The 25,093-nt window shown below is 41.7% G+C and overlaps 1 protein-coding gene across 4 annotated transcripts; it reads left to right on the top strand.

Moving 5' to 3' along the window:
- The first annotated feature begins 5,293 nt into the window (after positions 1 to 5,293).
- pik3c2g (phosphatidylinositol-4-phosphate 3-kinase catalytic subunit type 2 gamma) lies at positions 5,294 to 24,254 on the top strand. Of its 4 annotated transcripts, none has more exons than XM_061676202.1 (33): positions 5,294 to 5,381; positions 6,278 to 6,779; positions 6,864 to 6,943; positions 8,080 to 8,237; positions 8,589 to 8,703; positions 8,781 to 8,892; positions 10,534 to 10,604; positions 10,757 to 10,820; positions 10,897 to 11,022; positions 11,152 to 11,182; positions 11,746 to 11,929; positions 12,005 to 12,127; positions 13,478 to 13,606; positions 13,701 to 13,815; positions 13,885 to 14,018; positions 14,256 to 14,444; positions 14,533 to 14,626; positions 14,762 to 14,856; positions 15,463 to 15,643; positions 15,720 to 15,827; positions 15,907 to 15,999; positions 16,185 to 16,314; positions 16,658 to 16,794; positions 16,884 to 17,053; positions 17,165 to 17,321; positions 18,470 to 18,579; positions 18,985 to 19,153; positions 20,424 to 20,542; positions 20,617 to 20,713; positions 20,812 to 20,875; positions 21,201 to 21,280; positions 21,376 to 21,501; positions 22,840 to 24,254. In XM_061676202.1, exons 2-33 carry the CDS (start codon positions 6,336 to 6,338, stop codon positions 22,990 to 22,992), a joined length of 4,158 nt encoding a protein of 1,385 aa, XP_061532186.1. In that variant the 5' UTR covers positions 5,294 to 5,381; positions 6,278 to 6,335; the 3' UTR covers positions 22,993 to 24,254. The 4 variants fall into 4 exon arrangements, with proteins under 4 accessions (XP_061532186.1, XP_061532190.1, XP_061532189.1 ...); XM_061676206.1 differs by having other exon boundaries at positions 21,376 to 21,465; XM_061676205.1 differs by having other exon boundaries at positions 21,379 to 21,501.
- Positions 24,255 to 25,093: the final 839 nt, after the last annotated feature.

Consider the following 25,093-nt stretch of genomic DNA (forward strand, 5'->3'; position numbering starts at 1 on the left):
CTGGGCCAAAAAAATAAAAAACATTTGTTCTATGTCCTGTACACAAAAGGGCCTACTTTTCTTAAAGGTCTTCCTAAATCTGTGTTAGTGAGCACTTCTCCTTTGCCAAGATTATCCATCCACCTCACAGGTGCAGCATATCAAGATGCTGACTCGATGGCATGATTGTCCAGGTGTACCTCAGGGTGCTCACAATGAAAAGGGCATGCTAAATGTACAGCAAAAGAAAAAAAAAAAAAATAATAAAATTGCTCACTAACAGATTCATCAACCATATTGGAGAAATAAGACTTTAGCGTACAAAGAACAAGTCTTGAGAGCTTTTATCAAGAAAGGAGCAAAAACAAGTGTTGCATTTATAAGCATGCATGAATAATTAAAAAAAAAAAAAAAAACAAATTAAAAAAAAGTAAATAAACTACTGACAACATAACTCCCAAATTCCTAGTATTGTCATTCAGAATTTGGTCAAAATGTTGAACCATATAGTTCACTATACAAAAATGTCTCTATAGTGAACAGGAAGTAGCAAGCACATCCCTCACTCATTCTGTACTCTCGAACCAGTATATACAAATTTTGAGTAACCTATACAGTCTACTATTTTTAACAACTATTCAATGAGTAGGGATCGAACAGATGATTCCGATCCTAGATTACCTCTGCTTTCGTTGTGCTGCCATCTTTGTGTGAGAGGCCCCAGATGACAATGAAGATGATGGTATGATGTGCTGCAGCGTCCAAAATTTATACACCTTCTGATTGCCAAGCAGAAACAGGTGTGCTTCTTTTTAATCCTCTTGAAGACGCCGTTCAACGCAGGCTCAATTCACTCTTTGGGATTTTAGGAATAGACACACGGAACAGCATTTAACTCAAAGGGCGTGGGCAAACGTTTGCGTTCAAGAGTCATGTTTGATTTTTAAAAACAGATCGGTGAGGCCGGATCATTTGTGGATCAGGTATGATCGATCGATCGATCAATAGATAGATAGATACTTTATTCATCCCGTGAGGGAAATTAGATATGCAAAATGGTGTAATGAAATAATGATTGACTCTCAGTTTTGCTTTATCTAGAATATATGTAGCTTTAATTGAATCACACTTAAGTTGTTTAATAAAGCAAATCAATAAAACAAGTTAAATATGCCCAATTGTATAGGTTACGAATATTTAATTTTATTTACAACAATCAAGCAATTATTTGATGAGATAAATGAATACAAATTATGTAAAAAAAAAAATTAACCATTAAATAAAAAGATGTCAAGATTTCATGTCAAATGGTTTATTTTACTGACATCTCAAATGGCTTTGAGATTTTAAAATGATACATTTTTTTTGTGAACTAATTATTTCATAACAATAATTGTATGTACAAATAAAAATGTTTATTTTACAAATGCTTTTATTCTATTTGCAATACATCAATGAATTCATCCGCTCTATGCCGAACGTCACTTGACCAACGCTGAACAACAATAACTGACTTCCTATGTATGTGTACGTAAGTTGGATTGATGGCACGATTGTTTGCAAAAATGTTTGTTTTCTTTGTGGCTGGTGTCTTCGGACAAACGTTAAATGCATGAATATCATTTATTTATACAAATATGATACGATTCATGTAAAGATGAACACAGTCCATTGTCATCTTTGGTGGTTCTGTGGATACATCTTGTGTTTAAAAAAAGATATTGTAGCTGTTTTACAGTGGGTTGTGCATATACCGGATTACTTCATGAGATGAATGAATAGCAATTAATAAAAACTACCAATGAATTATTTTTTTAATGGACCTGTTATGAACAATATATATTTTTTAGTTTCACAAAAAAAATGTTATTCTGTTATTTACAATCAATCAATCAATAATAAATAAATAAAATCAATCATTTTAAAAAATACATTTTAATAAACCAGTTTGAAGGGAGGGAAAATAGTATTTTTTTTATATAAAAAACTTATATATATATATATATATATATATATTAGTTTACATGATTTAAATTTTTAATTTTAAATAATTGTTTTTTTTTTTAAATGATTTAAATGATGTAAATGTTCGGAGGCCGGATTAACATGGGGCACACTTTGGCCACTTCTGATTCAACGCAAATTAGGCATTCGTAGTATGTGCTAACGGCGCCATCTAGTGTCTATTAGTGCACATGCAGTACATGGACAACCCTAATTGGACTTCAGGCCAGGCCGCATACAGGGAGTCAAAAGTTTTTTTGATGAGCTTTTCTTCAAGTTGCTGGAGTGTCGTTTCATTCAGACGGCAATTTGGAATGTCAGCATATTGTGATTTATTAAAAAAATACGTTTATTATTGTGGTTGCAGTTGCACTACATCCTATTGAGAGATGTTACTCATACTTGACTGTCATGTTGATGGATGTTATATTATGTGTAATATATGGACATAACATTTTGTATAAATATGCACATTTTTATTTATAATACATTGTAAATAGTCAAATGTAAGGGAAGTTTTTTATGCAGCTTTTGTATTAGATTTTTGGTCCAAGTGGTCATTTTGTTGTGAGCACACGCTATCGTCCACTAGGTATTGATATTAGTGACCTTGTTTACATACATTCAGCTCTTGGTGACCAGTGTACCGTCCTCCCAGTGGTGGTCTTCCTCTGCAGGATCGTAGCTGTACACTGAAATCAGATCATCTAATCTGACACAACAATCCACACAATGAGGCATGGATATTCTAAATAGTCAAACATCAGGATTGTGATTCAAGCCAATAAAAATCTTACCTCAACCTCCTCTTGATAAACAGAACCTGAGGGTGAGCACAGCACTGCCGCAGTCATGTGATTGGCAAAGAGAAGAGGAAGAAAGGTAGATCTGGGGTCACCAACCTTTTGGAAACTGAGTGCTCCTTCTTCGGAAATGCATAGGGCTACCAGCAAAGGTAGCCCTATTTGTAGGCCGTTTTAGGTGGTGCTGAAGTACCGTTGAAAATGAATCTCAGCACCCATACAATTTGAGAGGTAAAAATGTGTTATGTTTTTCAAACAACCTAGAAATGTGGAAAACCACAGTGCTTAGTTGTAACGTAATATTTAAGCAATAAGTAAATAAACACCCTCCGCCATTGCCCCGAACATGGTTTGTTCCTGCGTTTGTATCCCATTTTGGGGGTTGGTGAACCACCCCTAAACATCTCATCTGAGAATTGCCCCGGGCTACCAGTTTGATACGTTTCATTGTGTTAGTAATGAATGATATGCATCCGCATGAAAACACTGATCACGTTCATGATTCTTCACAATAATTATCAATGATTGAACAAGAAATGAGACAGATGAATATCAATAAGTAAAACTTTGGGCTCCAGTTGTGTAGGCCGCAGCACAAATTGTGGGATATTTTGGTTTTTCATACAAGTGCAAGGCTCACTGGCGTGAATTTGGTAGACTGGTCTTGGCCGAGATGGACATACCGACGCAACGAGGGTGTGTCCTTTGACATCAGCCCGGAACACGTGACAATTTGGTGACTGAAACGTACACCTTGCTCAGAGCGTGGCTATTTTGTGGTGCAACGTAGACCACTGGGCCAATGCAATTTTGGTGAATTTGATCCAAGTGCAGGCAAACAGATACACGAGCGCCACGGACGTGAGGTATATTTCATTCATAAATACAACCCCAATTCCAATGAACATTAAATATCTTGTGTATTCAAGTGTATTCAATTAAATATAGGTTGAAGATGATTTGCAAATCATTGTATTCTGTTTTTATTTATGTTTAACTCAATGTCCCAACTTCGTTGGAATTGGGGCTGTATATGAACAGCATGGATCGAACCCTCTGAATCATTTTAGAAATGAACTATTTGAACACATTCTTATGATCATCATGATTGTTTATCGGAGCGCGCTGGGGGATGGAAATGAAGACTCGTTGGAGGGGATATAGATCATTAATGCCCGCAGACATATTCGAGCCGCCGCCGGCTTTTCACCAGCTGATTCAGTATTTAATGAGGGTACCCGCTAACATTCAATTCTTCAGTCGATTTCCGAATCGTTGACTCCTCTACCGCATATAGAAACTGCTCCATGTGGGAGTATATTTGCGGCGCTTTTAAAAAGAATGAAAGAAGCCGGTTTGATGGGATGGGTTTGCACTCGGCCGTGGTGATGCCCACACCAGCGCAGACATCCCATTTTAAAAGCGCCGGGGTATGCCGGTCCACGAAACTACCAAAACCGGGTCTAGCCCGCCTCCTCGCAGAGTTACGCCATGGGCAGAGCTGTATTAGTGCTAGTCACGAAAATAGAGCCCTTGGTTTTTATAAATATCTGCAAGTGTCTACATTTTTAGATGATCACGTTTCCATCATTCCTAGGAAATCGCAATGCATGTCCCATCACTAGTGAGCTATTTTTTGAACGGGCCTGCTGGCTGACATTCTGATATAGATCGTTAGAATATGTGTTGAAGGGTAGAATTCCAACAATGTTGGATGGCTACGTACTGCAGATCGTCCTGTGGAGAGAGGTAGTGCTGTGTCAAAATATTGTGCCAACTTGAACCTGTTTAATAGCATTGCTGAGGGAGGAGTGGAGGTCAGGTAGTCTCATGCTTTGTTTACATACAAGCAAAGGAAGCTATTGCGTGTGTCGTTTTAGCAATTTCCCACTTCAATTGTTTGAGCGTTTGAATTTCCCTTCTCATCAAAACATTAAGAATATAAAGCATATCAAGCTCATCTTCCAGTCACAAGTTCCGATATTCGGTACAACAACGCCATCCAGTACAAGAGAGACCATTTTTTCTGACACACAGAGGTAGCATTGACAGACTGAGGAAATCCTTCCGCACCCATGCCACACAGCTTTTTAATTCCCCCCCTGAGAAGGAAAGGCTAATATCATTCCCTCAACTGTCAATATTTAGCAGGTTCACCCTGAAGCATGCACCATATTCTACATGTTCAGACTGCCCTGGAATAATTGCCTGTATTGAATTCTATTACAACAACACTTTTATAGCTACTATGTTTAATCTGGCTGTCTGGGTAGCTAGCAAGACAGTCTTCGGAACTATCTACAGGTTATTTCTGAGATGATTTTGTAGGTGGGGGGGTGACGCCCTCCTGAAATTGTTTAGTTTCTTTGTTGTTAAAACCGAGTGCCCTGCCTATAGTATATACTTTCCCCCCACTGTCATAATGTCTTTCCTCCAGGAGAGAGCTTGTCGTCATCGGTGCGGTCCACGCGAGGAAAGTTCATCCAGTGGGAGGAGTCAATGCATGAGTGTCACCGGCGAATGTTCAGGTCTAACTCGCTGAGCATGATGGCCTCAATTTACAAGAAACACGGGACCACGACATCATCTCTAATGGTAGGTCGCTTAGAACTCAAACTGTTTACATATGATTTGCATTTAGAGCACATTTTGATCACTTTTTACGTGTTTATTGACACCACACAAGTGCGTAAGAGAATTAAACTACATTTGTGAGTTTGAGTAAACGTCCTCCTTTATAGGCTCAGTATTGTGATTGTTGTGTGTGTTTTGTCACGTTTGGCTTGTGTACCCACAAAGTCCCGAGACTTTGTGGCACGCCGCGCATTTCCTGTTAAGATTTGAAAGGCTGTCAATGATTAGACTCAACCCAAAGCTTCAGTCACATACACTGCTCACTAAAAAGTGAACCTAAAATGCACTATAACCTTTACAAGTTGATTTCATTATACCTTATCTAAACTTCTGATTTCAAATGTCTAACTGTTTTCTTTTAAACTTTCTATTGTCTAAGAAGGCGCTGAACGGCAAAAGTCACAACAGTTGTTTGAGTCATTAATCCAACAATACATTTCCTTGTTCAATTGCAATTGCTATTTACACAATCTTCTCCATCGTGCTGTTCACATTTTGACATGTTGAGACCAAGACAACACCAGACCATTGATCAACAGTACAGGATGTTCTAAGAAGGAAGTGACAATTGAGCTTCGAGTGTCATCGGCACATTGTGGCAAAGAGACTGGAAGAGTCACAGAAAAACATAGAAGTGGACGCCTTAGGAAATTTTCTTGGATCGAACACCTTTTGTGAATTTTGCTGTGCAGCCAAAAGTACCGGTACTGAAACATTCAACAGTTGGACAAGTGCTTTCATAGGTTGACAGAAGGTCATAATAAATTCACCTTTAAAGGTTATAGTGCATTTCACCTGAAGCAAAATATCCCTATCCTTTTATGAGTAGTGTAAGCCTATGCTGCCATTTCTTGCAGGCTGTCCCGCTGTGACGTGACACACTGCAGCATCAAGACGCACTCGAGCTACAATGCGATGGATCCCCGTGGACCGCAACCAGGACCACCCCCTTTGCCAGCACGTAGAGTGCTCCACAGACAAAATGCAAACAACAACCTCTCCACGACTTTGACAGGGACCGACTTTGACGCTCATATTTACGAAGAGATCGACATTATTGAGGAAAATAAACAATCGTTGGCGAACAGGTTGCCTCATTCGAAATCCCAGTCCGACCCACAGGCCGACGGCCGAGAACATCCTAACGGTGCTCAGCGAGGAACGCGCAGGCCTCTCCGACCTCGTCGTACCGCCCCTCCGGTCCCGAGTGCAAGCGCGCCAAGCGGACAGGACCACATTTCCCCACCTATACCCCCCAGGAAGCACGTACCCCTTGGCCACAACAAAACCAGGTTCTCCTGTGACCTGACTGTCCCTGTCCACAAATTGACCCGCTCCAACACACAACCAGACGACCTGGTGAGTACCTGCCACAGTTTTTCCATCTTGGCGAGGAGGTAAAATTGTCAGTGTGAAGGCCTAAACGATTGTTTTTAACCCTAGGATAAATGGGTCATCGAACTGACAGATACGCCTGAAGGCAGCACCAGAGTGATGGCTTCATTCTGTCAAGCCACATCCAAGTAAGACGATGCCGGATATACGAGCCATGAAATACTGTGCAAATGTCTTGGGCTACCGCTAGGTTTGTTGTTTTAACGCATAGTCATTGTGACCTTGGGATGCAGTAAATCGTAGGATAAATCCAGTTAGATTCCCCGAGAATACACTTTCCACAAAGCTTTGGAAAGGGGTGGCACGTGAGCCAACGAGGCAATGAGCATATTTTGGTGATGATCTGGATAAACGGTGTAGATTCAGGAATTTTACACTTTGAGTCACTATGGCAACAATGGAATCCGTGGAATGGAATCATAATGGCATAGATGAACCAACAAACGCATTGACAGTTTGTTTTGCCCACTTTTGTTACAGTCCCCGTGAAGTGAAAATGAATGCCTTCAAAATTTGACACACCAAAGAGAAGAGTGTTGTGAACAATCTTGCCAAATTTGATTGGCTGGGAAAAAGAAGACCAAGTATGTAAAATAGGGCGTCAAAATCTTGAACAATCAGATCAACTGTCAATCGAATACCTCTACTACCACCTGGAAAAATGGATGCTACAGTACTTTGTCTGTCATATATCATACATAGTTTGAGCTTAAAGCCTTCGGTGGCTGGAAGACATCCCGCCAGGTTGCGGCTGGCATTTTCCATGCTGCGACAACAAGGCACTCTAAAGCGGCCATGGGCGGACTACGCTCTAAACTGGTCGCCAGTCAGTAGCAGGGCACATATAGACACAGACAACCATTCACACTCACCCACGCTGCCCGCATCAATGTCAGGCGAGTGTACCGCTACACCATGAGTGACTGCACACTTTTTAAGCAGTAAGATTTCATCAGGTATTTGGCTAGAACAATAAAATATAAAAATGTTGAACGATTGTATCCATCCTGCCTTTTCTCTTAAAAGTGAACGTGTATGTAAGAGTTCTATGTGAAATAACGTCAACCCCATCAAACATTATGAGTTCAAAATAAGTGAAAGAGAAATGGTTTTCTTCATTACAACAGTCACTCCCTTTAGGTATAATGGCTCGGTGTCCTTTGTCCATACAGTGCATTTTTGACCTGGTAATCTGCTGTAATTATTACAATTACAAAAAATGTCTTTGTGGCGTTTTGATCTGTCATTGTTCTCCTGCCGTCAGTCTGCTGTCGCACTACAAGCACACACAAAGTGCTCACAACTCGGGTGTGGTGTATGCTCGAGTGTCACGCCTCCATCCCGCGTTGCTGCAGCAGGTCGAGCTGACTGTCAGCGTGGCGACCCAATATGAAAGTCACCAGCTTCCGATCCCAACCGCAGGTATCGCATCCATCACTCTCTAAACTATAATAAATACCAGTACACTGTTTGGAAAAAGTCAGGGATATTCAGCTTTTGGGTGAAATTTCAGCACTGTAACCTCTGTGACACTGTAAACTCAGTGGCCATTCCCCCTCCCCTGGTATTATTGATGATTAGTTGTCCTGATCTGTTCCTGTCAAAATGTGAACAGCGTGACAAAGAAGAGTGCTTAAATACCAATTGTAATTGAACCAGGAAATATAATCTTACTGTGGTGAATTTTAGAGTCATCATACAATTTTACCCGAATGCTGAAAATCCTTTTTTGTCAGTAGTGTATGTCCTGTTGAACTTGTATCTTTTGTCCAGTGAATAGGACGGTGCAAAGTTTAATCAATGAGATCTTCCAGCTGCTGGAGCTCACTCGCAAAACCAGCGGCCATTATGTTCTCAAGTTGTGTAACTCTGAGGAGTATCTCCACAAGTAAGTAGTTTAATTGAGCAAACTTGTGAATTTCCCCCACTGTGTATTTGCGGATTGACGCCGCACTGTCTCAACAGCGAAGAGCGGCTGGGTTTGCACGAGGTCGTTCAAACACACTGCAAGTTCAACATGGCCCTCCCCCTTCGACTGCTCCACACCAGCAATCTGAGACACAGCCTGGCCAGGGATGTGAGTCACTTCAAACGCTCTCAGATGTTAATCATTGCTCAACAAAGAAAGACCTACCCTGCCACATATTTATCAGGGCTGGTGTGGCTGTAAAAAAAAAAAAAACAACAACAACAAAAACACTACCTGCAGTTTTCTTGCAGTCTTTGTTCTGTATACAAATCCCATACTGGCTACTTACATTTGGGAGACAGGCTGAGGAAAAAAAATAACGCAGATGCAGCTATACCATTTAAGTGGTTTGTGTCTAATACAGGATACAGTTGAATCGAATCTCTGAAGTTGAACACAATCCGTTTCAATTTGTTGGCATTTACATTTTTTCCCCCATAAATTATGGAAACAGTAAAAAATGTGTTCCAGTGGTGAACAGTCGCTGTAATCGTAAATATACATTTTAACTAATGATGGTGCGAAAAAGGCTCAAAAGTGCTTTTTCAGTTTTGTCACTGAAATAAAATGGCAGACAAAGGATGTTGTTATGATGCAAGCAAAAACCTCATGTGCACTATATTGAAAAAAAAAAAACCCCACATAAAAATGGTTCTTTATTGAACAGTTGGCAACGTCCACGCTTTCCACTGTTTGTGTTGGGGAATGCTTGTTGCGTGCTATTTTGTGCCGCACTAGCTACGTACGAGCTACAACTAACGCTGCTAAATATGATGCGGAGCCGCGGAGGTGAACGTTCACGTTGCATCTGCTGTCCACGCGGCATAAGTCACTCATCGTGGCCTCTATGGCAGCGATTGAGCGACACTTCTGACAAGTATCTTCGTGACGAAGTGAGGATGAGGAGTAATTAACAGGAGAAAGACGGGGACGGCATGCTAATTGCTAAGCTACCGTGATATGTCATTTTTGGATACAGTACACTTGTCGCATAGGTCTGGCTGGAACCACGTTAGTACAGTAACCAATTTTGAAGAGCAAAATAGCAGGTTTTTAGAGAGAAAATACTATAACACGCAATCACGCGAGAGGACGGGAACGCGAAATGAATTAGTATGTCACCGCAAGTCCACTGTCACTTGAGAAAAGGGGCCAATAAGTTTAGAAGTACATTAATACATATGGATAATATAAGATAAGAACACTATGAAGAATCATTTTTTATTATTACATACTATACTATCATAACTTTCCCACGGTAATGTGCTTGACATAATTTAAAAAATGTGGAAACTCAGACAAATTGTTTTGGAAGTGAATTTATATATGTTGCCGTCCGTCACAGCTATAAATGCAATTTTACTAATAAGTTGGTACATCACTCATTTTACCATTCTTAACTGTCATACAAGTGTGATGGATCCCGTGAGGGAAATCAAGGTGTCCTGGTAGCAGTGATACTTGTGTGAATAATATAGCTCCTTCGTAAAACATTTTCTCTTGATACTAAGACATTTTTAGCAATTGTACGCGTCCAACTTTGTGGGAACAGCTCGGAGAAGGCCCTGTTTTTGTTCCCAGTGCACAAAGCAGGATTGATATAGTCTTGTTGGATGAATGATCAAATGTCTTTCATATGAACTAGAACAGATATTGTCAGTCTACGTGCTCGCTCTCAGGTCCTACGTCAATGTTAACTAAAGATGTCGCGTATCAATTAATCGTTTCATTGTCATTTCTCTCCTTGAGGAGGATGACGACAAACCCACGTGTCATCTTTACGAGCTGGTGCGGCCCGTCTGCGTCTTCAACACGTGCAAGTAAGACACCGAGCCGCCGTGCCTTTCCATTGTTACGGCTGCCGTGGTGACATCTCATTACATCCCAAGTTGTGTGTGTTTGCAGGGGAAAATAAGTAAAGGAGGTGTGTGCACAAATGTGTTTTTCACCTCTTAAGTTTTCTCTCTGTCAGGTTGAGTCTACAGAATGTGCTGATGAGCTACAGCAGGGAGGAGGCCATGCTGATGAGAAGCAAAGTCAGTAAAAACAGGTGACTGTTCGGGTATAAAATATTTGTGAATGAAGCATTCCAAAGTGACTTGATGTGTGTAGTCGGGGATGAACGTCAACGTCCTGGTGGCCCACGTTCGCACCATTACTGATCTCCTGTGCGGCCTCTCAAGCGGGGAGCTGGAAGACGCCATTGGCCGGCTCAACAGAGTCAACCCCATACCTCTGGTAAGAGAGCACATCCATGACACTTTTTCATCACAATCCTGCTTGTAGCTTGTGTTTTTCCCACGTCACGTCTTCCATTTTCCATGGATCTGATGCATGTAAGGTGTGTGTCCTCTCCTGTCCTTGCAGAGTCATGAGGAGATGTTAGAAGGCGAGAGTGGTGAGTAGATGTTTTGCATCTTGAAATGTTGTAATTATGTTTGATCAACGGGGACAAAATCAGCATCATCGGGTCCCTCGAACATTGAAGATTTAATAGCGCAGACAACGCAAACTGACGTGCAGCAACACAGGAGTAAACATTTGCCCAGCCAATTGTTACTAGGCTGAATTTGGGATGCAGTCTATATGCATCATTAGACATAGTTGTTGTTACTATTATTCTTATTAGTAGTTGTAGTAGTAGTGTTGGTGGTGGCACGGTAGGCGACAGGTTAGAGCGTCTGCCTCACAGTTCAATCGGGGTTCAATCCCCGCCTGTGTGGAGTTGGCGTGTTCTCCCCGTGCCTGCGTGGGTTTTCTCCGGGCTCTCCGGTTTCCTCCCACATCCCAAAAACATGCACGGTAGGTTAATTGAAAACTCTAAATTGCCCGTAGGTGTGAATGTGAGTGTGAATGTTTGCTTGTTTATATGTGCCCTGCGATTGGCTGGCGACCAGTTCACACATGAATTGATATCAAGAAGATTACTGACACCGGAGGCGATTATTGTGTGCCTTGTAGCCATGCAGGTGCTGCACGAGTCCCTGCTGAAAGTCATGCAGAGCTTCTTTGAGAACTTCCTGTCCAACTTCAGAACTCAGGACGTTGCCAGCAAACCTCCGACCCGTGATGTGGAGCAGAACAGTGAACTCTTACAGTTCAATGTGGCCGCCCTCTATAAACTTCTACCCAGCTGGGTGACCACGTACGACATAAGCGCCACATGATGCACACGTCACGCCAAAAAACATGATCCTTACGTGTTGTCTTTTTTGTCTAGGTACGACTGCTTCTCTATTTCCTGTGAGCTGACGTATGGAGAGACGCAGCTTTGCTCGGCCGTGGTTTCTGAAAACATCAGCACAGCTTTATCCTTTGAGAAGAAAATACGTTGTAACCGCATGTGAGTTCTGTATAGATTTTAACTCTACGGTACAGTATAGACATTTATTTTTTTTCCCATTACATACGATGTACAGGAACGAGTTCCAAGATGAAATCTTTACTGTACAGGCAATATTTTACGGTAATTAACATTTTAAGATTCCTGACTGATGTTAATCCTTTCAATGCTCATCGAGGTCTCACAAGATTTGCTTACACCTTGTGTGAAGTCGTCCAGGAAGAGAAGAGATGTAAAAGCAGCACTCTTTAGTGGCATACTAGTCAGTGTTTATCTCAAGTCGAATGTCGTGGGTTAAAGAACATCACACGGAGTCAGAATAACGATTCAGACTCCCCATGACAACATAAAACCTCCTCCCAAAAAATGTAATGATGAAATAGGTCCACGCCATACAAATATAGATATCAATGCATACAAATATGGCTTTCAATGCAAAGCTATATCTGACATACTTCCCTTCTCTTTGAATGAGATGTCCACATTTCAAACGAAAACATATTTCAGAGGCTGCTCAGAAAAAAAAAAATCATCCTCCAATATCATTAAGTGGAGGAAAAGAAACGAAGGATTCTTAAGAATCCTTAGCTTATCACTTCATTTGAATTTTTGGACTCATATGACTAAATGCTCATATGAACTCAATGAATAAAATATGACAATACAGTAAATACTGTTGAATTATTGAACAGACAAACGCCTGTGTAGAGTTTGCATGTTCTGCCCGTGCCTGCGTGGGTTTTCTCCGGGCGCTCCCACATCCCCAAAAGCATGCGTGCTAGGCTAATTGAAGACTCTAAATTGCCCGTAGGTGTGAATGTGAGTGCGAATGTTTGTTTGTTTATATGTGCCCTGCGATTGGCTGGCGACCACTTCAGGGTGTACCCCGCCTCCTGCCCGATGATGGCTTGGATAGGCTCCAGTACTCCCGCGACCCTTGTCTATATTGGTTCATAAATGAGTAAAAATCTGTACTTATAAAGGCACGTGATTTGGACTAATGTGCAGTTTTATTGCTAAAAAAAACATTTTCTTATTGCCATAAGGAAATGAAATTCCTCTTCTTGTTAAATGGAAAACGGTACCATAAATGTATGTATGTTTGTACATAATTGTAAGCATTCTTAATGTTTCCTGTCGGGCCCTTGAATCGCCATTGAAGTAAAACATTTGATTTCAATACACATTTTATTGTTAACTTCCTTACATTACCAAATAATTCAGGTATTTTAGGTTTTGGGAAGTTTTAAGGCAGCCCCTGACCACTTTAATGTAACCCTTAGAGTAATATAAACGTGGTGCTAATTCAAATAGCAAAGAATCAGGTTTTTTTTTTTTTTGGAACGTCAGGATGGCGTTTCCTGTCCCAGCAAAGCAGTTGCCCTACGAGTGCATGCTGACCTTCCAGCTGATGGGCTCAAAGCGAGGAAAGAATCCCGAGCTGCTGGCTTGGGCTGTTCTACCCCTTTACAGGAAAAGGTACATCCCAACCACGCTGAATCACATTTCCTCTTCAGAATGAAGAGTTTGCAGCGTTTTCCATTCCACAATGTTGACTAAACTGACTGTGTAGAACCCTGGTAAGAGGGACCATCCTGCTCACTTTGTCCATGTTGGCCATGCTGTCTTCACCCGCCTCCCCAGCCCTCTTTGACAGCCACAGACAAACAGTGGGGGTCATCCTGCAGGTGAATAGTGTCAGAAAGCTCTGCCCTCTGTAGAAAAACAAAAAAACACTCATCATCTCTTCCATGCAGCTGGAGTTTCCCGATGAAGTGAACTGGACGTATCAGAGGCCTGTCGAGCTCCCCGGGTCCTTCATATTCTCTCCGCCTTGTGAAGATCTGGAAAAGAAAATGTTACAAGTGTCGAAGAAGGTGTGCCTTTGCTTGTGAGTTAAAGAAAAGTAGTTGCACTCGAAGAACATTTGTCTCATGGGCGCATATTTTTATTGAATGGAAGAATTTTAAATATGTTGGTTAGATATGATCGTGAAGGAGCCAGAATGAATGATTTATGTCCTCTTACCGACATTGCTAATGAGTTGAGTGTGGGACAGGTAAGTGCCAGGAATGAAAGAATGAAAATTGGACACACGCTGGAACAACGAATTTCCTTTTGTCTCCAGTCTGTCAGAAAACGAGAAGAACTTCCTGTGGAGTAAACGTCACAGCGGTGACAAAGCAAGCACCTTCCTCCATTTGGTGTTGGGTGGAGCCCCCAAGTGGCAGGCTGAGGACCTCACAGAGATCTACACAGTTCTGGACCGCTGGGCTATCCATCTTCCCGAGGAGGCGCTCTTCCTGCTCACCGATAAGTAGGCAGCAGCTCAGATTCCTGCCGTGATTCCGCATACCAATTTGCTTAATTTAAACAAAAAAGAAATCCTGTTTATCTTTAACCAGTTTTCCAGACCAGACTGTGCGCAAGGCCGCTGTGCAGTATTTTAAACAAATTCCTGATGATGAGTTGGAGCAGTTTCTACCACAGTTGGTCCAGGTGAGCACCGCGACACCCACATCTCCTAATTCACATCCTTTCCATCCTCAGTCCTATTTAGTTTGTCATCATCATCATCATCTTCTTCTTCTTCTTCTTCTTCTTCTTCTTCTTCTTCTTCTTCTTCTTGTGCAGGCTCTGAAGAGTGAGTGGGAACTGGATGGACCTCTGGTCATGTTGTTGTTGGAGAGATCTCTAAAGAAAATTCGGATTGCTCATCAACTCTTCTGGTGTGTAACAACTCAACCATGGATTGTGGTGTTATTACACATCTTCTTTTCCTTTCGGCTTGTCCCAACCTGCATCCTCCTCACATATATATTACACATATTGGATTCAAATGGAGCGGCACGGGGGACGACTGGTTAGAGCGTCTGCCTCACATTTATGAGGACCGGGGTTTAATCCCCGGCCCGCCTGTGTGGAGGGGTTAGCCCGTCTGCCAAACAGTTCTGAGGTTTGGACTCTAGCCCTCCTTTGTGGACTTTGCATGTTGTCCTTTCGCCACATTCTAAAAAAAACATGCATCTTAGGTTCATTGATTACTCTAAATTGCTATGTTATCTGATTGCATAACTACTGTATATGTGAAAAATAAAAGCACTGTAATTCCAAGTTTGGGCTGCTTCCTGTTTTTGCTTATTTTATGATGTTATACTGCATGTACCGTACTCTACTAAGTTCATGATATACCAAAATGACTGTTTTAGCAGGAAAATCAGTTTATTGCATACAAAAGGACAAATATCAAGAGGATATTCTACAGTAACTGTGACACAACAACTGAATTATTATGTTAATGGTGTGTTATTGTCCATTGCTGTCTGTGTTGCCAGGTTGCTGGAGGATGCTTGCACAGAGTCGCACTACCAGAGCTGGTTCAGTAAGGTGCACGCGGCCTTGCGCTTCTGCTGCGGCCGAGCGCTGAGCGAGGAGCTGGATAAAGAGAGTCGCTTGCTGTCGGCACTCGTCCAGGTGGCGGAGAAGGTCCGGACGTCGGAGAAGACGCGACGGAAGGTCTTTTCATCTCATTCACAGGTTTAGACTCGGCAGAAAGGCAAATATTTGACGATGCATGTTGATTTCCGTGCAGGCTGTTCTGAACAAAGAAAAGGGGAAGATTGAGGAGTTCTTCAGTGATGGGGGAAGTTGCTGTCTACCTCTAGATGTTGCCGTCCGCGTCAAGGGAGTGGACCTGGATGTAAATGTTAAACAGCATCATGACAATCCAAACCATTCATCTTTGGAAAAGTGTTTACAATGTGAGCTTTTATTTCCAGGCCTGTAAGTTTTACAACTCCAATACCTCTCCTCTGGGCGTGTCCTTCGTTTGCACTGACCCGCTGGGAACGAACATCACTGTGATCTGCAAGGTTGGTCATAAAGCAGCACTTTATTGATCCTCGTTGGCTCTTTAGTTGTGCCCCGTCAAGGAGAACTGTGAGCTAATGGCCAGCTACGCATCTGCTTCCACAAACACGCCACTTTGAGTGTAAATGAAGCTTTTTGTTTTTGTTCTTGCTGTTTTCCATCACTCAGTTGGATGTGCTCTCTCCAGACAGGAGATAGCCTGCGCCAGGACATGCTAGTACTGCAGATGGTCCGTATGATGGACAGGGTGTGGCTCCAAGAAGGGCTGGACTTGCGAATGGTCACCTACAGATGTCTTTCTACTGGGACGACTCAGGGTAACTTGATTTGAAAATGTATTCAAATAATGCTCTAATGCAGTGATTCCCAACCACTTTTCCAATCACGTGTTCCGTGGAAAAGGATCCAATTTTTCTTAAGTAGTCCAAATTTCATGTTTGATTTATGCTGGCAACATATAATGCCGCCAGAACAATTAAATGCTCTTTTTTGTGCCATTATTGTTTGTTGGTGTGGTGAGTAAGTTTTCTGCTGAGAAAAAAATGACGCCTTTACAAAAAGACGCCTGGTACTCTCTGCAGTTGCATAATAAACCCCATCGGAAACTATATGAAGAAATAAGGTGGCATGGTATCTGCGGTTTGTGTTTGCGGCTGACAGGCCTCATAGAAGTGGTTCCTGAGGCGGTGACGCTGGGGAAGATCCAGCAGGAGTGGGGTCTGGGTGGGACCCTTCGACAGGACACCCTGGAGAAGTGGTTTCATATGTGGAATAAAACAAAGGAGGACTATGAAAAGGTTAGCAGGCCCCCTGAATCACTAATGCGAGTTGACCTCAAGGACTGATCGTTAACCTCTGCTCCTGTTTGTTTATCACGTGTTTTCAGGCTGTGATGAACTTCATTCACTCATGTGCAGGTTGGTGCGTGGCCACCTTCATCCTGGGGATCTGCGACCGCCACAACGATAACATCATGTTGAAGCACAGCGGTCACATGTTCCACATCGACTTTGGCAAGATCATGGGCAATGCGCAGAAGATCGCAAACTTTAAAAGGTACGTATATCACTAGGTGAACAGACACATGGGATGAAATCAAATACATCAAACGCGAAAAGAACTTGTCACATTTTTTTCTGTCTTTTTTTTTTTTTTTAAACAATGTAGGGACCGATCACCGTTCATCTTCACATCGGAGATGCAGCACTTCATCACAGGCGGTGGGCAGAAGCCTCAGCGCTTGCATCGCTTTGTGGAACTTTGCTGTGAAGCTTACAACATCATCAGACACAGATCTGCCCTCGTACTCAGCCTGCTGGAGCTAGTAAGGCCAAACATTTATGAACATCAACATTGCGTGTGTGTGTGTGTGTGTGTAAGGGAGCAAAACAACAACAACAAAAAGAAAACAAACAAATAAAATAAACAAGGACAATGAAGTAGAGTGGGGGTCTTCTGTATGAGATGAGTTTTTATTCAAGACTCAGGGCAACAAGAGAAGGTACTGCTGGAGCAAAGTGGAGACTGTGGAGGGTAAGCTTTCATTAGCATGTTAGCACATTGTTTAAACAGAATTTCTAGCTGTGTGCCCTAAAAGAGCCAGTAAAATGAGCCAAAAAAAATCTTGTAAATTCGCCACACCACAGGGAAGAGTGTTGTTAATAAGTTTTGAATGAATAAAAAAATCCCCAAGTATATAAAATAAGGCTTCCAAATCATAAAAAAGTCGAGCCCGCCCTCCAGCTTCAGGTTTTTCTGGGTTACGTTACGCTGACACTTCGATTTTGTGAGGGGCGTGGCTTGAGTCACAGACGCGAGGGCGGGGGTAGGGAGTAGTGAAGTGAGGCAACATTCAAATCTTGTTAGCAGTTTGAAAACTGCGTACTCTACCTAGAAGTAGTTCTGAAACTCTTTATCGGTTTCTGGCTGCGTTATTATATTAAACTGTCCCCTGGTGGCAAGTTGCACAAACCAGAAGGAGCCGCGATGGATTCATCATGATACACAAACTGTTTAGTTCTTTACATACTACTTAGTTATGTTGTTAGTCTATATTTGTATAAAGTGCAATATTATAGAGTTTGCGTTTCCTTATTTAAAACATAACACACATTTTGTGTATTTTTTAGGGGGCTGGGAGCTGGAACAGATTATATATAGCACCTCATAGTAGCTGGTTGTGTCAATATAGTGAGTTGAACAATGTGTATTGGAAAGAGGAAATTGTGAACTATGAGATGTCAATAAAGGACTTTTGTTGTGAGGCCAAACGCTAACACAATGGTGGATCATAAAATAATACACCATAAGTCAGCATGAACAATGTACACATCTTCGATTTTATAGAAACCACTGGAGTAGTTTCTGTGTAATAATGCTAACAAACCAACAAAACAATATCCCAGTTGACAGAGGTAATGAAATGCATTTCCATTCATTTATTCATGGTGTTTGTGTGTTTGCATTTCCCAGATGACCAATGCAGGAATGCCCGAACTCAAGGACTGTAATGACCTGCAGTACGTCCAGAGAAACCTCAGACCTCATGACACTGACCTGGAAGCCACATCCTACTTTACAAAGTGACTGACACGCACGCGCACGCACATGCACACACGCAGATTTTCTTTCTTAAAATAGATTGCTCAAGGCAAGTAAATGTTGATATACTCTTAAATTGTGTTATGAATCGAGACAGTTATTTTCCTTCATTAGCAACATATGCTTTGAAAGGGCCCCCCTTTTTGCCTCCTAGCTTGACAAATGCAAATGGTTGGTAAAGGCAACATACACGCCAGTATCCTTACACTTCTGGTTTGGTTTTTTTGGAAATAGACTTGCTTGTAAACCATTTACAGACATGCTTTATTTCTGGTTGAAACTATGAATATACTTTAGGCCATTATGAACATATTTGCATTTTTCAAAATTTTATTTCAGTGTTTCGTTGCTCGACCTCCGCATGTGCCATTGTGTCTGTTGTATAGGAAGATCAAGGAGAGCATAGGTTCTGTTGCAGTCAAGTTGAACTTCCTAACACATAGCATGGCCCAAGGGAAGAAGCAGACAACGCCGATCCGTGATGGCGTTCCTGCTCCCAGCACCAACATTCAAGATGCGGTCATCCAGGACTTTGCCATCAAGGACAAAGTTGCGGTGAGACCAGCAGTGGCGAGGCCATTGGGCCGGCAGTCCTTTGGGGCCCATTGACATGCTGTTTATCTTCTTCCCACCTTATTTTTTGAAGAGACTGGACCCAGAGGGGGCAGCCCATTGGTCCATTTTCAATATAGACACTAAATTCAACCAATAAGACAGAATACCGGACGAAAGCAGCCCACCACGTCCCTGCAACGATTGGGTTTTGTGCGTAACGTGTAAAATTAAAACGGAAAAATGAAGGTGCACTGAGGTTGCATGCAAAGAAATCAAAGAATCTCATTTTAAATGCTACAAATAATGCCAAAATCACATATAACTGGATGTTCGCTGGAGGGCTCGAGGATCCTGTAGCCTCTCCCGAGTCTGTGACGTCGATGGTCCCGCAACAGCAGGTTTGGACAGCATCACAGATGCACGCTTTTAAAAGTCGAGAGTGAGTGGAAAAATGTAAACTGCCGGAAAGCAACTTGTCACGTTTGTATAACAAAGGCACCTTGAGGTGATGACGGTAACGTCAGCTCGCCTCCATTACATGACTTAAGCAATGGCGACTGATTATGTATTGTCAAGTAACATCGATACAATCCATCGTCATTGCTAATGTCCAGTAATATTGCACACGTCCCGAAATCTGGCAACCATGGCCCCTTGTTATGATAAGATCGCAAATGGTCAAGGCTGGGAAGTGTTGGATGAGCAGCACGTGTCTGTTTTAGGCTATGCCATTGCATGTAGATATTTACCAATGTGATGAAAGGCTGCGTAAAAGTTGAAATTAGTAGCAACCCTCACTGGTGTAGCGAAAAATGTTTTTAAAAGCACTCTCACAAGTCAAATTAAGTCAGTTAAAGCTTTGCAATCTAAACATTATAAAGAGTAAAAAAAAAAAAAAAATTTTAAAAGTATAAAAATATGAGCAAAAGGTATGCCCACATTGAAAAAGAGTGAGCAGGGGAGCATCGAGGTCGAGCAATTTGGGTGGGCTTAGCCCATGACCTAATTTTGGAAAGTACTTTTTTCAGACCTTGAAAAAGACCATTTGGTGGACGACCCAAAATAGGGCCACTTGCCACTGATAATAATAATAATAATGGAGTCTATAGATACTGTATACTGTGTGTGTGTGTGTGTGTGTGTGGTGGAGTGGCTCCCTCGCACTCTGTATTGACCAGCCGCCACTGTTATCAATGTTAAGATGGAATCCAGACCAAAAAGTCAAGACGCATTCTTGTTGTTGTTGTTTTTCCACCTTTTGATTTGTCAGATCTATGACCTGAGAGTGACCATCGACGATGGCTTTTGGTATAGCGAAATGACATTTGAAGATTTTGAGCTGATCCACAAGCAACTGCAGAAACACTTCATAGAATCTGCTATGCCTCAGTGAGTCAAAAGTCAAGCGTCCATCTCACATTATCTTGGTATCGTAACACAGTACTTGTTATTTTCCTTTCCAGGTTTCCGTGTTGGTATATGATGTCATTCACCCCCAACAGGAAGATGTCTCTGTTGAATAAATACCTCAAACAGCTTTTTGAGGGGCCTTGCAAGGGAGTATGTTTGCTTGATGTTCTCTTTTTGCTTTGTGTCCTTCTGTTTTAGCGTTGAATTGTATTGCTGTAAACACAAATCTGCTTTTTTTCTGCTTTTAGAATGAATTTGTGTGCAGTTTGTTCTTGGATGGGCCAAAAATGGTTAAGCAAAGCGTGGTAAAAGGTGAATTTCTGCTTTTAAGTATGTGTTCATCAGCCACAACATTACTGTAGGTGCACCCACGCAATTTTATAAGATTTAATGTGTCAAGAGATTTAATAAATATGTTTATTGTGAATGCAGGGTTCAGACGTGTACAACTCCACATCATACTGGGAGCTGTTTTTTATATTTGTCACCTTATGAGTGGCAACTCTTCGTAACCGCTGAATTTCTGGTGCAGCACTTGCATTGGCTCTCACTTGACTGCGCTTGTGTACCTCGTCAAGTGTCTTGTAAGATGAACAGGCTGTATTAAAAAGTGTGAACTTGTGACTTCCCGTTACAGAAGCCTGCCCTCAAATCCAGCTGTACATAACTTACAAGGAACGAAAGCTCTCAGTCTTGGTTAAACACCTCAAGAACATTGTGAGTTTGCCACACTGGGGGGAAAAAAATTAAATAAATCTGCATGTTAAATGTTCTTTGTGAAGTTAAAAATGTCTTCTTTTGTTTTTTGACAGAAGATGGCCAATGGCTCCAACCCTGATGCCTATGTGGTCACATGTCTGAGACCGGATCCCCAGCAGAAGTCCAAGAGAAAGACTAAAGTGGTGCGGAATAATGACAACCCCACGTTCAATGAACTGGTACAATTATTTTCTTTTCTGCATTCTAAACAATACGGTGTTGTGAACTACAATAGCCTTCCGGCATCATGGTGTTTTACTGACCAGCTCGCATTGCGCACACTGTAAGATAAGACAGGGTGTCCAGAAATCCTTAAAAGTGAGTTCAGTGTGAGTTACATTTCTCCTTGAAGGACTATAATGAGTAAAATGAAAAAAATGATTTTTTCAAACACTTCTTTTATTATCCTTAAAAAGTACATACCATTCCTAAATCTATCATTCAGTCTTTAAAATTGGACTTTGTCATTGGTGAATCTTGATTTTTTATTTTTATTTTTTTGTATTATTCATCTTTGAATGATGTATTATGCTGGGTCCTATTTAGTGAACAGTAAGTCTTAAATTTGATCGAAATGTCTTAAATTTGTCTTTCTCCAGCCTGTATCCAAAACCAGACAAAAGCTATAACCTATCCCAGCTAACCTTGGGCGAGGCAGGGTACACCCTGAACTGATTGCTGGCAAATTGCAAAGCAAATAGACGACACTCACATTCTTTTGGAATGTGAGAGGAAGCTGAAATAACTGTTGAAAACCCACCCAGACAAGTGTGTGGAGAGCACAGAAAGTTCCGCACAGAAAGGTTGAAGCTGACACTGGGACCGGGGACCGGGAACCAGGCAGACCTAATAATCACTCTTCCACCGTGCAGCAACAATATTTTCATATACTCTACTATACTATTCAGTACATATGTAGTAAATATATTATAAAAAGAACCAGAGTGGGCGGCACGGTGGAGGACTGGTTAGAGCGTTGGCCTCACAGTTCTGAGGATCCGGGTTCAAAAGGTTCCCCGCCTGTGTGGAGTTGGCATGTCCGGTTTCCTCCCACATCCCACAAACATTGATTAATAGGAAACTCTAAATTGTCCATAGGTGTGAATGTGAGTGTGAATGCTTGTTTGTTTGCATGTGCCCTGCGATTGGCTGGCAACCAGTTCAGGGTGTACCCGGCCTCCTGCCCGATGATAGCCGGGACAGGCTCCAGCACGCCCGCGACCCGAGTGAGGAGAAGCGGCTCAGAAAATAAAATGGATGGATGGGAGAACCAGAGTCAGCTGGGATAGACAACTTGGCACAGGATGAAAGAAAAAAAGAATTTCTCAAAACAAATACATTCATACATACATAAATTACATTAATATCAATATATTAGAAAAAGCATGACAAACATTGTTGTAGGATGACAGAACAAAGAATGATAAAGTACAAATTCCACAACCTTTACAAAATTACGTTTCAAATACAGAGCTGCTCGACTTGACATGTCCCAAAAATGTTTGCGTCGTTCACAGCTGGAGTACGCAAATGTCCCCCTTCTGTATGGGATGGTGCTGGAGGTGAGCGTGAAGAGCAAAAAGACGTTTGTAGCTGCCACAAACATTAAATTGGAAGAGGAGCTGCTCAACAAGGAGACTTGGTTCACACTGGGAAACTCGGCCCTTTGACCCAAGTTGCTGCACTGCAGGCCTGTTGCCAACAGGGGGTGCAACCACAATGTCTATTGTCTCAACTACAGTGCAGTGTGAATAAAACTGTGGATGAAGTTACAACTGGGGGGGGGGGGGGACTCATGAAAGAACTGTTAGGTATTTTAACTGCAGTGATTGAAAGCACTGAGTTTTTGTTTTTAAATGCCAATCAAATGTCGGAATAATGACGATAATCTAATAGGCTTTTTTCAGGCTTTCTTTCCTCTTTACCACCCACGTAACACTAGATCAGAATCGGAATCATCTTTATTTTGCCAAGTATGTCCAAAAAACACCCAAGCACATGCATTGAGATGCATTTGTATGAACATATTTGCATGCACCACGGTCCATATGGGCATGCTTGCTTGGGTTTGGTGTGGAAGCCCTGACCACAACCCCATCAAATAATCTCCATATTCTATTTTCACCTCCTGGAAGGCAGGGGTGCCAAACTTGCTTTGCTCACAGTTTTCATAGTTATGAAAAAATGTGTGTGTTATGTTCTAGTTATGAAGAAAAAAAACCAAGTGATTGCCCCACAGTCCTGCTGAGAAAATTGCCCATAGATACCACAAGATGGCGGAAAATAAAATTCTTGTTTGACAAGGCTATAGCCTGAATAAATCAAAAAGCTCCTCCCCTCACTTCAACATAGTTTCATAGTATCAAAAAAGCTCCTCCCCACACTTCAACATAGTTCCATAGTATCTTGGTTTTAAGTTGAGTTGGGCCACTATGACATTCTTGGACTTTTTTAAACATTGTAAAGCCAAACCGTCAGGCAGCCATGTATTATTGTATTATAGTAATTTGAGAATCTGTTCCATCACAGGTTTCTGTGAAAGGTGATTAGGTAAAAAGTTTTGGATTTTTCAGGGTTGCGGGTGGCCCACAGTCCTGTATCTCACCAGACTAGATCTGCCCCTGCCCTCAGCAGATTTCCATATTCAGAACCAAAACAAGAGCAATCTGTAATAAACTGGCAATCTTTAAAGCAGTGTTGACTTGACGATCATAATTAATGTGATATTTTCACAAATCAGACCTTGAGAGTGGAGGAAAAAATGTTTGCTTCCAAAATTGAATTCTTTATTCACAAGCCATCTGCCTGAGCCCCCCCACTCCTTTTGCACGCCACTCGTAGTTTTGCTGTTATAGTTGTAAAGTTTCTTTGCATAGTTTATATATAAATATATATATATATATATATATATATATATACCCCCCCCCCCCCCCCCCCCCCCTCACACACACACACAGTCCCGTCCGAAAGTACTGGAACGGCAAGGTCAATTCCTTTGTTTTTGTTGTTTACTCAAAAGATGAATATGAGACCAAAGTTCTGAATTCCAGATTTTATTTCATGGCATTTACATGCAGATGTGTTAAACAACTCAAGACAAAGCACCTTTTGTCTGAACCCACCCACTTTTCGAGTGAGCAAAATTATTGGAAAATGTGACTGATGGGTGTTTCTAGTTGCGCAGGTGTTGCCTTTTAGATTGATTGCTTAATCATTAGTTTGTGCTTGTTTTTGGCTTTGGGTTTCACCTCTGAAAACTGCATTTGCTTTTAAGCAAACATGAAGACCAGAGATCTGTCTATGGGGAAAAAGCAAACCAATTTGGAAGCTGAGAGAAGAGGAAAAAATTATCAGAGCTATTGCGCAACCATGGTGCATAGACAATACAACAATTTGGAATGTCTTGAAAATGAGAAAAACTATTGGTGTACTGAGCAACAGAGATCGAACAGGTCAGCCAAGGGTATCAACAAAAACCCAAAGACAACAGACATCACTGCCAACCTATACATAACACAAGATGCAACCCACTCATCAGCAAAAAGAATCGGAAGGCCAGATTGGAAAGAAGTAGAGATATGAGCCAGAAAGGTTTTGGAACAAAGTTTTATGAAATGATGAGACCAAGATTAACCTCTACCAAAGTGATGGAAAGGCCAAAGTATGGAGAAAGAAAGGATCTGCTTATGATCCAAAACACAAACGCTCATCTGTGAAGCATGGTGGAGGTAATGTCATGGCTTGGGCGTGCATGGCTGTTTCTGGAATGGG

Source organism: Phycodurus eques, chromosome 5 (assembly GCF_024500275.1).
Source record: "Phycodurus eques isolate BA_2022a chromosome 5, UOR_Pequ_1.1, whole genome shotgun sequence".
NCBI classification, from domain to species: Eukaryota; Metazoa; Chordata; class Actinopteri; order Syngnathiformes; family Syngnathidae; genus Phycodurus; species Phycodurus eques.